We start from the raw sequence: 15,613 nt of genomic DNA on the forward strand, positions 1-15,613 counted from the left end.
AGCCGAGCCTGGCAGACTCCCGCCCCTTGGGAGCAAAAAAAAGCGCGCCATGCAAATAGGCTGGTCTTCTTCCGGTGCTGCTTGATAAATAAATTTGCGCGTCGCGTTTCCTTGGCCGTTTTCTACAGTGTCGAGGCGTGTCCAGCCCGGAAGGGATTACACATGGATCATCCTTCTTTATGGGGTGTGGATGCGCCGGCCGAGCCTGGCCGTCGCGAGCGCACACTTTATGCCAGCGCCATTTTGGCGCGAAATCGCGATTTCTTTTCTACTTCCGGCTCTGGCTCCTCGGCACGCTGCGGCGCGCTGCCCGAGGTGCCCGAGGTCCGGCTTGATCCCCCAACTGAACGCCCCGCCGCGTGGCGTGTCCTGCTTGGTCCTGCCGGTCCTGCTGGGGAGCTGCCAAGGACCACTCGAGCTGACAGGAGGCGGGACGCGCACAATCAAAGACTGTCAAAAGTTTGTTTGTTTACGTCTTTTTTTTCGGTCGCTGCCACATTCTTTGGTCCGGCTCTGATAACATTGCGAAATTGAGCTTCCTTTCCTTCCGACGGCGGAGAGGGGGGGGGGGGGCGTCGGGGTGGCTGGCCGCCGCTGGCCGGCCGGCGCATCGCGACAAGGAGAGCCGGTATTATAATGTGGGTGAGCGACAACGGAGATGGGTTGTACTGCCGCACGCTGCCGCGCACGCCACAATTGCTGCACATCCAGAAAGACAGAAAGAAAAAAGGAGGCTCCCGCCACGCTCCTCATTCATTATTTTTTCTTCTGTCACGTTTCTTTTATTTCTTCCATTTGCTCTCATCTCGGGCAGAAAATGCAAATAGCGAGGCGAAAAATGGTCGCAAAGGGCAAGGTCACTTTCAAAAATAAATTAAAACGCCCACTAGTGGGAATGACCGCGGGAATGTGCGTCTGCCGGGCTGCCGCCCGTCCGTCCGTCGGCGTCCGCTGCAGCGAGCAGGAAACGGAGCCAGGCCATACCGCGGCTCGGAAGTGGGGCCGACATTTATGCATTTAAATTTTACGCGCGCGGCTCGCGTCGGGGCGATAATGGAAGGGGCGTCAAAAACCTGGATGGACATGCCACGGGCATGGCATGGACACGCGCACGCAGGAGGTGCGTGCCACTGGTGCCGGCGTGCGGTGCGGGCCGGCGGGCCAGACTTGCTTTGCAGATGGGTCAGGTGAGGCGGCGGTGGCGGGCGGGCTGGCTGGCGGGCGGCTCGCTGGCTGGCGCGGCGGCTGGCTGAGAGGAGGCGCGCTACTTGATGACAACACGCGCCAAGAGGAGCGGCTGGTTCGGTCGGATGACCTGTATCGCCTGAAAAATGGGCACCGATTCCTCGAGGTGAGGTACCCAGCCAGCCAGCCAGCCCGGCTGGGCCCGGCTGCCAAAGACGTGCCTGCCGCGGTTTTTCGCCTCGTCCGAACTAACGATGAGTTGGCCAAACTGCGCACGGAGGATGGAGGTGTTCCAGTCACAGGAGCCCACGGCTGATCCAGCAAGCCAGCGAGGCAGCCCATCCCCTGAGTAGCCTGCAGCAGTTCATACGACGCGCGTTGGTTGGCATGTGACGCGGCTCTTGACTCCATCCCGCTGCGGGCGTGCTGCAGGCGGCGGGGCGGGTCAACGTACACTATCCACGGCGTTACGTAAATTACGGACGGCGTCTTCTTCTTACCTTGACGGGCATCTTTTACTTCCTGCAGCTGGCCGCGCGCGCCGCGCGCTGCGCCACACGGCTGCACGGCGGGTACTTGCCCCGACCTGCCGACGCGTCGCGTGAAAATTATGCGCCAATGGTTTATTTCTCAAAGTGGCCTGGACTTGCACGGCTTGCACGTCGGCGGCGGCAGCCTTGGCGCACGCCGCGTGCCTCCCGTCACCGCCGTCAGCACGACGACCCTCGCCACTTTAAGGGTGCCAAAGCGGTTTCAAAGGCAACGAGCTGCATTTTTATTTTTAATTTAAATTGGACACTGAAGAAAGTGAGGTTAAGTCAGGTCGGGCAAAGTAAGTTAACAGGAAAAGCCGACAGCTAATTTCCGCGGTGTGGCGATGGGCGATGCATTGATACGATGTCGCATGATGTGGCGTCGGCGCGACGGTTGCGAAAAGCCCCTCGCGGGGCCACGCCTCTGCCGCCGCGTCGCCGCGTCTGCCGCCACCGGCTGGACTTGACTGGGCGGCGACGACACACAGGGACGCGCGCAAGAAAGAGGCCCGGCGTGGTGCCACCGTGGTGGCACGCGTAGGGCCCCAAGCCGGCTGAGCTGGGCAGCCGCCTCGGCCGGCGACTGACCCACTTGTCGTCCAAGACCAAGCGGAGCAGAGCAAGCAGGCGACGGATTACTACCGCTGTTGTTGGCGCGGCTATTGGTGAAGCAGTTGTGGCCGGCCACGGCGGTGCACTGTGAAAACGAAAACATGGAGGACTGTTTGATGGCGAGACGCTTTGCGAAACGCGTGTCGAGTGGGTTGGAGTAGGTGAATCCTTACTGATTTTTTTTTCGTTTCGGTTCCAGGTGAGTTTGGCCTGGCCCCATCCCGCGGTGCGCCTCGGGCGATGCGGGCGAGGCCTCGGGGCACAGCTCGGCAGCTGGTGCAGTGGCCAGGTACAGTGTGTTGGTGGCCGAAAGTGCAGGGCTCGCGTCGCCAGCGTCGCCGGCGTCGCCGGTCGGGTCCAGCAGGAAAGATCTCGGGGCCGAGCCGGCCCAGCCGGCCCAGCCGGACCCTGACGAGCCGCGGCGAGTCGGACCGAGCCGGTAGCCACCGGTTCGCACCGGTTCAGACCTTCCACCCCCACGTTTCGGCCCTGACTCGCCCCTGACTCGCGGGGGTGGAACGGTCCGGCCATGGGTCCACCTTGGCATTTAGTCCGGTGGCCTCGCTTCGCCTCGCCCCTCACTCTTTTTTTGGCGCGGTGGCGTGGGGCAGCTGGTTGGGCTAGGTTAGGATGCGAGGATGGCGCGCGGGCAAGGTGCTGTGTCGCGAGGTGTTTCGACGACGACAACCTGCCGCGGCCAAAGTACACACACGTACACACACGCACTCACACACATGCAGAGCGGCTCGCCACGGCCAGCGCCCCGTCGCGTCCCGCGGCTGCTACCGCTGCCACTGCTGCCACCACTGCTACGCCGCTGCTCGCCGGGTGTCTACTCGCTTTGGCGAGGCGTGGCGGCGTGGCTGCCACCACGGGCCCCCGAGTGGCGCGGCGGCGCGGCACAGCCGGCCAGGGCGACGGTGGCGGCGGCCACGGTAAAAGTGGGCCATCGGAATTCCACGGATTGGACGATGACGACGAAGAGGGCGAAGACGGACGAAAACGCACGAAAACGACGACATGGACGCCCGAGAGCATTTTTCTGACACGAGTGGGGGACAGCAAACAGGCGTGAGGGATAGATCGGGGCTGGAATGAAAACGAAAAAAACAGGGGTGTGTGCACGCAACAGAGCGGTAGCGTCGTTGGAGTGCTTGCTCCGCCTCGGCGGCGTTTAAAGCACCCCATCTCTGCTTTGGACTCGATGCCCCCTCACTGCTCACCCTCTTACCTCGAGCTGTCAGTCTTCTACGGCTCATGGGGGCGCGTAAGCACAAGTGGTGTACCGAGAGATAGTCTGTGCGTGATAAAGGCGGGAGCCATTGATCGGGCCGGAGTGAGTGTGCGTGTGTGTGTGTCGCCGCGTCGCCGCGCCCGCTGGCTCTGGTAACTTCCTCCTAATGGTGGAATATTTAAGGCCCGGTGGCCGGGCGTGGCGCGACCAGCGCGACCAGCCTGGACCGAGCAGCGAGGGCAGCGAGGCGGCAGGCAGACGCGCGGGAAAGCGAAGGGCTTTTGGGTTTCTTCCATCGGCAGCCCGGTGCCTCCCCGCCGCGCCCCGCCCCGCCCCGCTAACCCAGTCCTTAGCATACACACGACCCTACAGTGGATATGACTTTCATCTGCATTGCGTGGACTTTGGGAAAGTAGAGTCACCGCCGCGGTGACGCGCTGGCCGCGCTGCCCGCGCCACGCGGGGCGCCTCTGCCGCACCGCCAAAAAAAAGGCAGCGGGTACACAATAAGAACCTGTGTGAAACACTGGTCAAACTACGACTAACCTTTCAAGCGTGATCATAGCAGACTGATTCCGAAAGTCCTTTTCGTCGCTCTGTCTCTCTCGCGCCTGTGGGGAAGGCCCCCTGAGTGCGAGAGAGACAGAGCGACGAAAACGACTCTCGGAGTCAGTCTGTGATGGAGCAGTGCCCCTCGTGACGAGGCCTAACAGTGTAGGCGAGGTGCTGCCTGCCACTCGGTCTGCGCGGCGTGGCGCGGCGTGGCGCGGCGCATGCGGGGCCTAACTACAGGAAACGGATCGGCCTTTATAATTCATTGACAGCTACCGGGAGCGGAGAGCGAGATGATGGCGCCTCTGCAGGCTCTGCAGGAAGGAAGGGAGGGAGCGAGTGAAAAAACAGAACCCCCGGACATGACCAGGAACTGGCCCTCCTGTGTCAACAGTGCGAAGGAGCTCTTTGGCATGCACACAGACGGACGGACAGACATCCCATACCCTCGCAGAAGACGCGACTCGAAAACCAGCAGTGGTGGCGACAAATTGAAAGTGACCGCAAGGCCTCCGCCCGCCCCGCCCCGCCCCGCCTTAACCAGGCCACGAGGATGGGCTTGCACTTGATCGCATGCATTGCACGGCATTGCAACAAAGACGGAGAGAGGCGCTGGCCAGTCGGCCTGCTGCCTGGCCTCGTCTCGGTGACCACAGCGGTGCCAATGACTCGCCAGAGGCAGCCGAAGGAGGCTCTGTCTCTCTCGCACTCGTGGGAGTGCCTCGGAGTGCCCCGCCCCCGTGCGGGTGCGAGAGAGACAGGGCGACGAAGGCTATGGCCCTCCGTCGGCCTCGCGAGCACCGTGCTCGCGGCCTGCACCAGCGGGTGCGGCGATGCAGCGGGTGCAGCACGCACGTCGCGGACGTCGCGGACGTCGCGTAGGTCAGGGTCGCAGCAACAAAGCCACCCAGGGCCAAAGACCCCGCCGTGTCCGCGTGCACTGCAAGTGTTGGAGGTAGCGCCTTGCCTGCCGCCTTGCCGCCTCGCACTTCGTGCGCCGTTGATAGCAGCACTCAATGTGTCACGACGCTGTGTGTGTGTAGGTGTGTGTCGGTGTCGGGGTTGATGACCAGTCGGCACGGTCAGAGTAAGTCGACTCCTGACGTGATGTGTAATTCTACACGATTACTTCGTAAAAACGTTACAAAAAGGAAACCGAAGGGGACTCGGAAGCGTCATACAACAACCTTCTTCTTCTTTTTGGGAAATAATAAAAATTATCCGAGTCCAGAGCACTGGCAGCGACGTTGGCTAAAAATAAACAAAGACAGGGGCACCCGTCACACGAGCCGTCACGACCCGGTCGTACGGCGTGTTGCTGACAATAAGGAAGGCGCAGGTCACGTCCCTAGTGCACGCACGCAGCACGCACGGCGCGACGACCAGGCATCCTGCTTGGCGACGAGCAGGCCTTGTTTCAGGTGCTGCTTGCTGTCGGTCCCAAATTATAGTCGAGACTGATGCCTCATGCTGCCAAACACACCTGTGTCAACGCCGTCAACGCGTTCGCCCCCGCTCGCCGCCCCCTGTTCGAAATTGGCCGACACGCAGTTTTTCTTTTTCTGGTTTCTTTCCTTTTATTTTGGCCGCCCTCAATCGACTCGCGTTTTGACGCGCGGAAACTCCCTGACGGCCTGTATACGTACCGCGGTACGTACCGCGATGACGTCAGGTCGATACATCGTTCAATATGTCTCGTTTCGATGTCTCGACTGCGTCACGCGCCGCACGCGCGTCACGCGGATTCATTGTCTAGCTCAAATAAAATAAAAACTATTGATAAAAAAAAAAGATGACGAGAAAATTGCAGGACCAAGGACGGTGGAAATTTTGGAGATAATTCCAAAGGGCTTGACGGCTCGGCCTGCAAGCCCCGCTTCACGTAACGCCTCAAACAGGAAAGGCAAACTAAACAAACTCGCCAGGCAGGACGGGATTCATCGCGCTTCCCAGTCTCACACACACACTCACACACTCACTCACACACACGCACACTCGCTGTCACACGTGGAGTGGCGCCGCGTCGCGGCCAGATGCATGATAACGTGAGAAATTTCCAAGGTCGCGATATTTCATGCATCATATGTGTGCAATTAGAGCGCGCCTTTAATGACACAGCAGAGGAGGTCCCCGGTGCAGAGTGAGTGTGTGTGTGTGTGTGAGTGTGATGTGCATGTCCGTTGTACTGTATTGTGCCTGTGTGCGTGATGCTCTACAAATCGAACCAATAAACAATCCCATCTGACGGTCGGCCGCGTGGTTTAGTGGGTCGCCGACTGACTTGCGGACATGTGACTTAATTCCTCGCTTAATTCGAAACGTGTTGCCGCGCGGGGAAGAGAGAGAGAGAGTCAGCCTGGCTGTCCGAATGGCGCTATCCGGTCTCGAACTCTCCGGAGTGGGGTTCGATTTTTTTCCCTGAGGGTCGTGCGCCGCGTGGCGCTGCGTTCGACAAGTGATTTGGCTAACCTGTGTTTGTGTGTGTGTGTGTCCGTGGCGGTGTCAGTGCGCGCGATCGCCGCAGCCACAGCCTTGGCCAGTCGGCCGTTCGGACGGTCGGCGTGCAAGCTCAGCAAGAGTCAGCAGTTTGGACTGTCTATTCTGTTTGATCAGAGATGCCTCTCGCGCTGTGACGTGCCGACGTGCGCTAGCGTACGCACCGCGCGCCACCGCGCCATTGCACCTTGATTTTGACAAGTTCCTGTCTGCTGATTGTTGTTGATGGCGCTGTTGTTGTTGTTGGCTGCGCCGATGACTACGCCGATGGCTGACTATGACGTCATCGGATGCAATTTATCAGCGGCGTGTGTTAGATTCATCATACGGACAGGCCGTGTTTAGTCGTCGGCTCAATGCGATTTGGGGAACAATTCGTCCTTGGCCGGGCCTCGCGTCGCCTTGCGGAGCGTAGCGGAGTCTTGCCTGCACTCAAACAATTGGCAATGTCAAAAATGTTTCTCTTTTTTGTGTCGTGCCGCATTGCCTGGCCGCTCCGCGCGCTCCGTGTGATTCGAAGGCATTACATGCCGATCGTTAATGGCCTGGCAGTGCGAGCACTGCAAAAAAAAATAGTTGGTGTTCGAGTTGGTAATTAAGCCTGATTTACGTACTGGCATGACTCACTGGCACCGCGGCCGTGACCAACCTCGCGGGCTGGAGCACGGCGTTGTTCTGCCTCTCTCGCACCCCCGCGGGCCGCGCGGGCCGCCCCGTGGGTGCGAGAGAGACGCCTGCAGAGCGCGGTTCGGAGTGTTCGGAGCGAGCGCGCTGTCGACAGATGACGGCCCGGCTGACAAAGTGTTCGACGTGACGCCTGGCGGCCTGGCGGGCTGGCCGGTGATGCCTGCCCGGCCTGGCCGACAGCGCGAGGCTGTTGCAGGAAGGATTCACTCGGCGGTTCCGCGGCACGCGCCGAGACCGAACTCACGAAAGGACCAAAAATGGAAAACGGAGTCGGCCGGTGCGGGGATTCGAACCTGGTGCCCGTGGTGCCATCTGCTGCTGGCTTCGCGGGCTTCTGGCTCGGCCGCGTCGAGTGCGGCAGTGCGGCGGCCCTGAGCCAGGCCAAGCCTTTCGCTGTTGCGCTTACGAGCCGTGGCAGCCATGGCGCCGGCCGCGCGGCGCCGCGGCGCGGAGGGCAGTGGCCACGGCACGCCACGGCACGCCGCGGCGCGCATGCGCGTCATTGGGAAATATGGAGCGGCGCACAGCCAGTGCCATCTGCTCGCTGTCTCTCTCGCACTCATTGGGCCGGCATGGGCGTCCCGCAGGGGTGCGAGAGAGAGGGAGAGACAGAGCCGGGTGCGAGGCTCGCGGATTCGGCGGAGCGATCCCGATCGGAAGCAGAGGCAGGAAAGCCGGCAAAGCCAGCAAAGCGAGCAGAGCGCGTTGCCATGGCGTTGCCATGGCGTTGCCGCCACGCCGCTCCACTCCGCGTGACTCCAGTCGTGTTCTCTAAACGGCGTGCAAAGTGCGTGGAGTGGGCGTGCCCGGCGTGCCCGGCGTGCCCGCTGCAGTCACGCTTGCGCCGCACGCGCGCCAGAGACGCCGCACGCGCCAAGGATGAGGGCGCGTGCTTTCCCCCTTATCGCGGCGTCACGGCTGCCTGTCTCTCTCGCACCCACGCGGCGCCCCGGCCGCCCCGAGGCACCTGCCGCAGTGCGAGAGAGACAGCACCAGTCTCCCGCGACGCCGGCGGTTCTTGACCCACCGCCTCGTTTTAGCAGTGCGCCAGTCCGATTTCGCGGCCCATGGACCCCCGACGGCCGAACGCGCCGGGGGTCGCCGTCGACGTCTGCGCGCAAGACCGTGGGAGCGGGCAGACGGGCGAGGCGGGCGGAGCAGGTGGCTTTTGACGTCAGGAGCCACTCTAGCTGGCCGAGCCTCGCACCTCCGCTCCAGCTGACTGGCTCCGCACGCCCCGCGAGTGCGAGAGAGACAGGCTGTTTGAACGCGGCTCCAACACCGTCAGCAGAAAAGCCCGCCGTCGCTGGAGGGCGAGAGAGGCAGAGCAAAAACGGCACGCTGCAAACATAGACGCGATTGAATTAGCCAGTCGACCCGACAAGGCGTGATGGCTTCGAAAGGCGACATTGTGTGGCCATTGTCGCGGCGCGGCGCCGTACTCGGCGAGCGGTCTCGTGTGTGTGTGCTTGTGTGTGTGTGCGTGGCCGCGTGCCAGTGTATGAGCGCGCGAGTGCCGCCTGTTCGCACTGCCCGTAATCACAGCGATTGTTTTCGGATCACCTGCGGACCCGCGGCCGCGCGGACGTCACCTCCATCTCTTTCTCCCGCGCGGGGTGCCAGCCGGCACAGCCAGGCACTGCCAGGGCGCAGCCAGCGCTGTTGTGCGCGAATAGCCCACCGCGAGGCCAGGCCCCACGTGGGCGGCCCGAGTGAGCGAGTGAGCGAGTGAAGGGAAAGAGAGCGAGTAAACGGGAGTCTTTTACAACTGGCACACGCGGTCGTCGTGGAAGTGAATCAATCACGAACCGGACTTGGGCGGAACGCTGAGCTGTACGCTCGCTATACGGGTCAGACAAAGAGTGCTTTACGCTCACTCCGAAAACAACTGGCGCTGTCTCTCTCGCACTCGCGGGGCCGTCCCGTGGGGGAGCGAGAGAGACGGAGAGACTTGTGCGGAATCGCCCCGCCAGCCGGCCGGCCCGAGCGGCCAGGCTAGGCTAGCGGCCGGCCAGTCTGCGCCAAACGTCGAGGCGTTACTTTGGCGAGCTATTGCTTGGCTGTTGCCGCGGCGCCGCAGAGATAGACAGATAGCGAAAAGGATAAAGTTCTCACATAACGCAGGAGGGAACGACTTCCGCTGCGGCGGCTGTCGTTCAAGAAATCAGTCCGCGTCCAAAGTTTATCAGTGGCGTTTGAAAGTTATAGGCAATCCCGCGCGCGCGCAAACAAGCGTGCCAACCTGCGTGTTTGACGAAGGCGCCAACTACAAAGCAGCGCTCTGTATCGACAGCCGGCCGTGTTTCGAGGCGAATTTGCACACAATGAGAGTGATTTACTTGTCGGATTCGCTGCACCGCGGCCGGTGAGTATGATCGTGCAGCAAAGGACTGCAGCTCGCCGTGCCGCCGTTCGAATGATTCTCCCGCCATTTTGTCTTTTGCCGCCACAAGGCGGTGGCGACGCGCGTCGTCGTGTGGGGCACGCGTCGCTTGTTCCACCGCGACGCCGTGCGACGCGACCGGCCTGCAGATTGATTTGGGGGGGGAGGAGTCGAAACGCGACGGAGCTGTCGGTTTCAGAGAGTGATAGTATCGACAATGGCAATGTGCAGAGAAAAAAATCAGTTTCAGTTTTTTTTTGTTTTTTTTTACTTTTTTTTCAATTTGTTAATTTTTTTCTGCTTTGATTTCGGTTTGTACGAACGTGTGAATTTTCTCCGCTACGAGCCTGCAGAACGGCCTGCCGACTGGAGATGGTTTTCGTTCAGGAGGTATTCGCCCTCCAGTGGGAGGTCTGAACCAATCAGAGACCGCCATGACCGCCACTTGCGGGCCGAAATCTCCCCCCGCCGATCCTCGGAGGCAATCGGCCGCGTCGAATCGGGCGCGGTGCAGCGCAGCGCTACGCAGAGCCAGCGGGCTGGGAGCGCCGGCGAGGTAGGCAGCGCGTTGGCCGCGCAGCACAGCCGTGCTCGCAAAGGCCTACCCGCCAGGCGCTCCCCGCAAGGCCACGCCGGCCACGCCTGCAGCGCCGGGAGGGGGAGGGGGACGGCAGGGGAGGGGTGGGGCGGTCGCCCCTCCTAGACCACGGCTTCGACTGGCTTCGACTGGCTTCGACTGGCTTCGACTGGCTTCGGCTAGCTCAGCGGTTCTCAACCTTTCTCGGCGCGCGACCCCAAATTTGTAGCCAAAAATTTCCGCGACCCCCAGGAAAAGTTTCGCGACCCCACGGGACCCCTCCTTTAGCATGCCACTGCGTCTGATCCGAGGCGGGCATTTTGCTCCCTCAACGGGCAATTGGTCTTTGGACCTTCCTTTAGCATGCCTCTGTTACGGAGTGCGATTATCAGTCTTAGTTTGGGAGCAGTATTGTCTCAAAGTTGGCCAAAACGCTCAGATATGTCTTTGAAAAATCATGTTTTGGGTCGATTTTAAGCAGCCACTGCGTCTGATCCGAGGCGGGCATTTTGCTCCCTCAACGGGCAATTGTTCTTTGGACCTTCCTTTAGCATGCCTCTGTTACGGAGTGCGATTATCAGTCTTAGTTTGGGAGCAGTATTGTCTCAAAGTTGGCCAAAACGCTCAGAATGTCTTTGAAAAATCATGTTTGGGTCGATTTTAAGCAGCCACTGCGTCTGATCCGAGGCGGGCATTTTGCTCCCTCAACGGGCAATTGTTCTTTGGACCTTCCTTTAGCATGCCTCTGTTACGGAGTGCGATTATCAGTCTTAGTTTGGGAGCAGTATTGTCTCAAAGTTGGCCAAAACGCTCAGATATGTCTTTGAAAAATCATGTTTTGGGTCGATTTTAAGCAGCCACTGCGTCTGATCCGAGGCGGGCATTTTGCTCCTCAACGGGCAATTGTTCTTTGGACCTTCCTTTAGCATGCCTCTGTTACGGAATGCAATTATCAGTCTTAGTTTGGGAGCAGTATTGTCTCAAAGTTGACCAAAACAGTCACAACGATTTTTCAAAGACATTTCTGAGCGTTTCGGCCAACTTTGAGACAATCCTGCTCCCAAACTAAGACTCATAATCACACTCCGTAACAAAGGCATGCTAAAAGAAGGTCCAAAGACCAATTGCCCGTTGAAGGAGGACGAAATACCGCCTCGGATCAGACTCAGTGGCTGCTTAAAATCGGCCCAAAACACGATTTTTCAAAGACATTTCTGACTGTTTTGGTAAACTTTGAGGCAATACTGCTCCCAAACTAAGACTGATAATCACACTCCGTAACAAAGGCATGCTAAAGGAAGGCCCAAAGACCAATTGCCCGTTGAAGGAGGACGACATACCGCCTCGGGTCAGACGCAGTGGCTGCTTAAAATCGGCCCAAAACACGATTTTTCAAAGACATTTCTGACTGTTTGGGTAAACTTTGAGACAATACTGCTTCCAAACTAAGACTGATAATCACACTCCGTAACAAAGGCATGCTAAAGGAAGGTCCAAAGACCAATTGCCCGTTGAAGGAGGACGAAATACCGCCTCGGGTCAGACGCAGTGGCTGCTTAAAATCGGCCCAAAACACGACCCCAGCTACCTCGCCGTGACCCCTTAAAATTTTTTCGCGATCCCACTTGGGGTCGCGACCCTAAGGTTAAGAACCACTGGGCTAGCTATTCGATAGGGGTCTCTTCCCGGCAGACGCGCGCTGCGGAGCAGCGTGTGCGTTTAGATTCCCTGCAGCCCGACTCTGAACAGAGGCTTCGTCGCTGTCTCCCTCGCATCCACGCCTCGAGGCGCTCTGCACGCCTGCAGGGGGTGCGAGAGAGACAGAGCGACGCGGCGGTGCTCAGCCTGCCGTGCAACACTGTGTACTCGTTGTTGTGGCGCGATTCGACATCGCATTCGCCACGCGAGCATGCTCCCGTCAGCCCAGCGCGCCGTTCGGTCCGGAGCAGTGCGTTTTCCGTGGATTCGATCAGGTCGACTAGCAATCGCCCCGTCAGAATGGTTAGTTCACTCTGGGGTCCTTTGAGATGTTGTCGATACATTTTGTCGTCGGTTCTGCTGGCACGGCGAAGGCCTTGGCGGAAACTTCGAGGATGGCACCGGGAGTCCTTCCTTCCTGTTTATCCCTTGGGAAAATTTGGGAGGGGACGGGCGGGCGGCTCATCTTTGTCGTAAAACGAAAATAGCCCAACGCCCGGCTCGGTGGCGTATCGAGGGTCCTCAACCAGCCGCGCCGCTCCAGTGCCACTTCGTTGACAGTGTAGTCGGCGGTGGCAAGGCCGGAGGCCGGCTGATGTATTTATTTAGATCATCTCCGCGGACGGCGTCTGGCTGCATCGGGCGTCCCCCGGCCGAGTGCGGGGCGCGTGCTGGTCGCGTGCTGGGCGCGTGGAGTGGTCGGCGTGACGCGGCTGGCGGTGTCCGCGGGACACACTCGTCCGGACCTTGGCGCCGACCTCACCTCTCCAGAGCGAAACATTCCTCGCGGAGAACGAAAACAAAACGTCGGCTGGGGATCTAGATGATCTAGATTAGGGCACCGCCGCGGGCCGGGCAACGCCGGCAACGCGACGGAAGGAGAACAGAAGTGGAGTGTCTCGCGTTTCTGCGTTGGCGCGCTGCCAGCGCGGTGTCGCTCACTGCTAACGGCCCGTTTGCGGCGGCGTGGTGGCAGCACTGCGCGTTTCGCGCCCTTTCCACGGCCCGTGTGTGGCGGCGTGGTGGCAGCACTGCGCGTTTCGCGCCCTTTCCACGGCCCGTGTGTGGCGGCGTGGTGGCAGCACTGCGCGTTTCGCGCCCTTTCCACGGCCCGGACAGTCGGCGGTCCTCTAACGCGCAGTGCGCAGTGGCAGAAGGCTTCCGTCCCTGACCGGCGCCGCCCTTGGAGGCCACGCGATGCTCCTTGGACTCCCTTCGGCCGGGCCGAGCCCGGCGGCCCTCGGCCTGGCCTGGCCTGGTGAGGCAAGCGGCTGAGGCAACGTGCCGGCATGCGACAGTGTTGCCAACTTCGGTAAATAAAGTGACCCTTGGAAGAGGCGCCAACGATAGAATACCAAACCGTGTTGGCCGGTGCCAGTCGATTGTGTGTGACGCTGCCCCCCTCCCCTCCCCCCGGTGAGCAGCGCCGTTCGCCACGGTCGCCTCCAATCGGTGGCAATGCGATGCCCGCCGCTTGCTGCCCGGCCGAGGCCGCGGCGTGGAACACCCGCGTGGAACACCCCCGCGGCCCAGCGTCCGAGTTTCTCATGTCGCTAACGGAGTGTGCTTGGTGTGTTGCAGGTCCTAGCCCTCAGGGCCCCCAGCCGCCAGGATGGTGTTCTCGTACTCAGGGGACGACGACGGCCCCACGAAGCGCAAGACCCACAACAACGACGACGTGGTGACGGTGTCGGTGACGGGCGGCTACACGAATGAGGCGTTCAAGGGCGATGGCGACGGCCTGGGCGACGCCAAGCACAAGCAGCCCGCGCTCAGCGGCACCGAGGAGGACATGATCCCCGGGCTGGACGGCAAGTGCCGCCTCAAGCCCGGCGAGAAATGGCGCATCCTCAAGAACATCGCGGCCGTGAGCTTCGCCTTCATGGTGCAGTTCACGGCGTTCCAGGGCACGGCCAACCTGCAGAGCAGCATCAACGCGCGCGAGGGGCTGGGCACGGTGTCGCTGTCGGCGGTGTACGCCGCCCTGGTGCTGTCGTGCATCTTCGTGCCCACCTTCCTCATCAAGAGGCTCACGGTCAAGTGGACGCTGTGCGCGTCCATGCTGTGCTACGCGCCCTACATCGCGGCGCAGTTCTACCCGCGCTTCTACACGCTGGTGCCCGCCGGCGTGCTGCTCGGCCTGGGCGCCGCGCCCATGTGGGCGGCCAAGGCCACGTACCTGACGCAGGTCGGCGCCGTGTACGCCAAGCTCACGGACCAGGCCGTCGACGGCATCATCGTGCGCTTCTTCGGCTTCTTCTTCCTGGCCTGGCAGACGGCCGAGCTCTGGGGAAACCTCGTCTCCTCCTTGGGTACGTTTAGTTTACTACCTTTGGCGTGACCGCCTTGGGCCTTGTATACTTTGGGCTGACGACCACCCCTTTCCCACAGTGCTCTCGTCCGGCGCGCACGGCGGCGGCGGCGGCTCGGCCAACTCCTCGCAGGCCTCCGAGGCGAGGCTGTCACACTGCGGGGCCAACTTCTGCGTCCTCAACACACACGGCAATGACAACTTGGAGCGGCCGCCGGACTCGGAGATCTACGAGATCTCTACCATCTACCTGTGCTGCGTGTTCGCGGCCGTGGCCTTCGTCGCCTTCATGGTGGACCCCCTCTCTCGGTGAGTACGAGGCAAGACGCGCCAATTTCTCCGTACTGTTTGCGTTTTTTGTTGGCCCGCCCGGCCGGGCCCGGCGCCGCGCGCCGCCGATGCAAATACTCCGTGCTTCCTAAAGTGATTATCGCCCACCGTCCATACAGAGGCCTTTCCCACCGCTCTCTCCGCCCGTCACAAAAAAAGCCCGCTGTCTCCGGGATTCGAACCCGCCTCCAATGACGCGGGCTTGGCGATGCTTCGCGAGGACGCCCCGGCGCCGTGCTGGCGTGCCCGGTGGACCGCGGACGGATTAGCGATGACGCCCTGTCGCCTCGACTCTCGCCTCTCGAGACTCTCGACGCGATAAGTGGCCGGAAAATTGGCATCCGTCGCGGAGACGCGCGGCGAGCATCTTTTTTGGTCGTTACGTCGCCATTTTCCTCACCGCGCGTTTATTGTTCGGACATTCATGCTCCGCCGCCGCCCGGCCGTCCGTCCGCGCGGAGAGCCGCGGCGCCCCGCAGAGTCCTCGGGGACGGTTCGGAAGGAGTGAACAAAAAATACGGACAGGATTTCAAACACGTTGTTTTTTAGAGAGGCGAGTTTTTTTCGCGTCGGTGGTGGATTGGGTGCGGGAGGGCGGGAGGGGGTACTTGTCCGCGGCCACGCTGGGCCACGTCACGTACGGCCAGACCGTCGACCTCACCTCACGCCCCGCGCCGCGTCGCGGACCGGAGTGGAGTGGAGTGGACGCCGTCCAGTGGACGGGTGACAGCGCGGCAGCGCGACGGCCACAGCGGGCTGATTCCGAACAGTCGCGGCCGCGCCGTCTCTGTCGCACTCGTGGGGCGCGCCTGGAGGGCGCGAGAGAGACGGAGCGATTGGCAGGCACGCTGCTCTATAAATAGCCGCGCGTGTGCCCATCGGCCTGGGCTGGCCTGGGCTGTGGCCTGGGCTGGCCGGTGCCTCCGCGGCGCTCCGCTCGGGGGCTGCGCCGCTGCGGGGCCTCGGGGCTGGCACCGGAGTGGGTCACGGACGGGACGAGGCGCTTCAAATGCGC

At 61.3% G+C, this 15,613-nt stretch overlaps 1 protein-coding gene across 1 annotated transcript in view; it reads left to right on the plus strand.

Annotated features, from left to right (window-relative positions):
* Window positions 1-15,613, plus strand: part of LOC117640168 (UNC93-like protein) — a 38,029-nt gene that overhangs the window by 7,331 nt on the left and 15,085 nt on the right. Inside the window, exons 2-3 of the mRNA XM_034376450.1 lie at window positions 13,539-14,269; window positions 14,349-14,577. Coding sequence (XP_034232341.1) covers window positions 13,570-14,269; window positions 14,349-14,577 — 929 coding nt within the window. The 5' untranslated portion in view covers window positions 13,539-13,569. The remainder of the gene's footprint in view (window positions 1-13,538; window positions 14,270-14,348; window positions 14,578-15,613) is intronic.

Source organism: Thrips palmi, unplaced genomic scaffold, assembly GCF_012932325.1.
Source record: "Thrips palmi isolate BJ-2018 unplaced genomic scaffold, TpBJ-2018v1 HiC_scaffold_12, whole genome shotgun sequence".
Classification (NCBI taxonomy): Eukaryota; Metazoa; Arthropoda; class Insecta; order Thysanoptera; family Thripidae; genus Thrips; species Thrips palmi.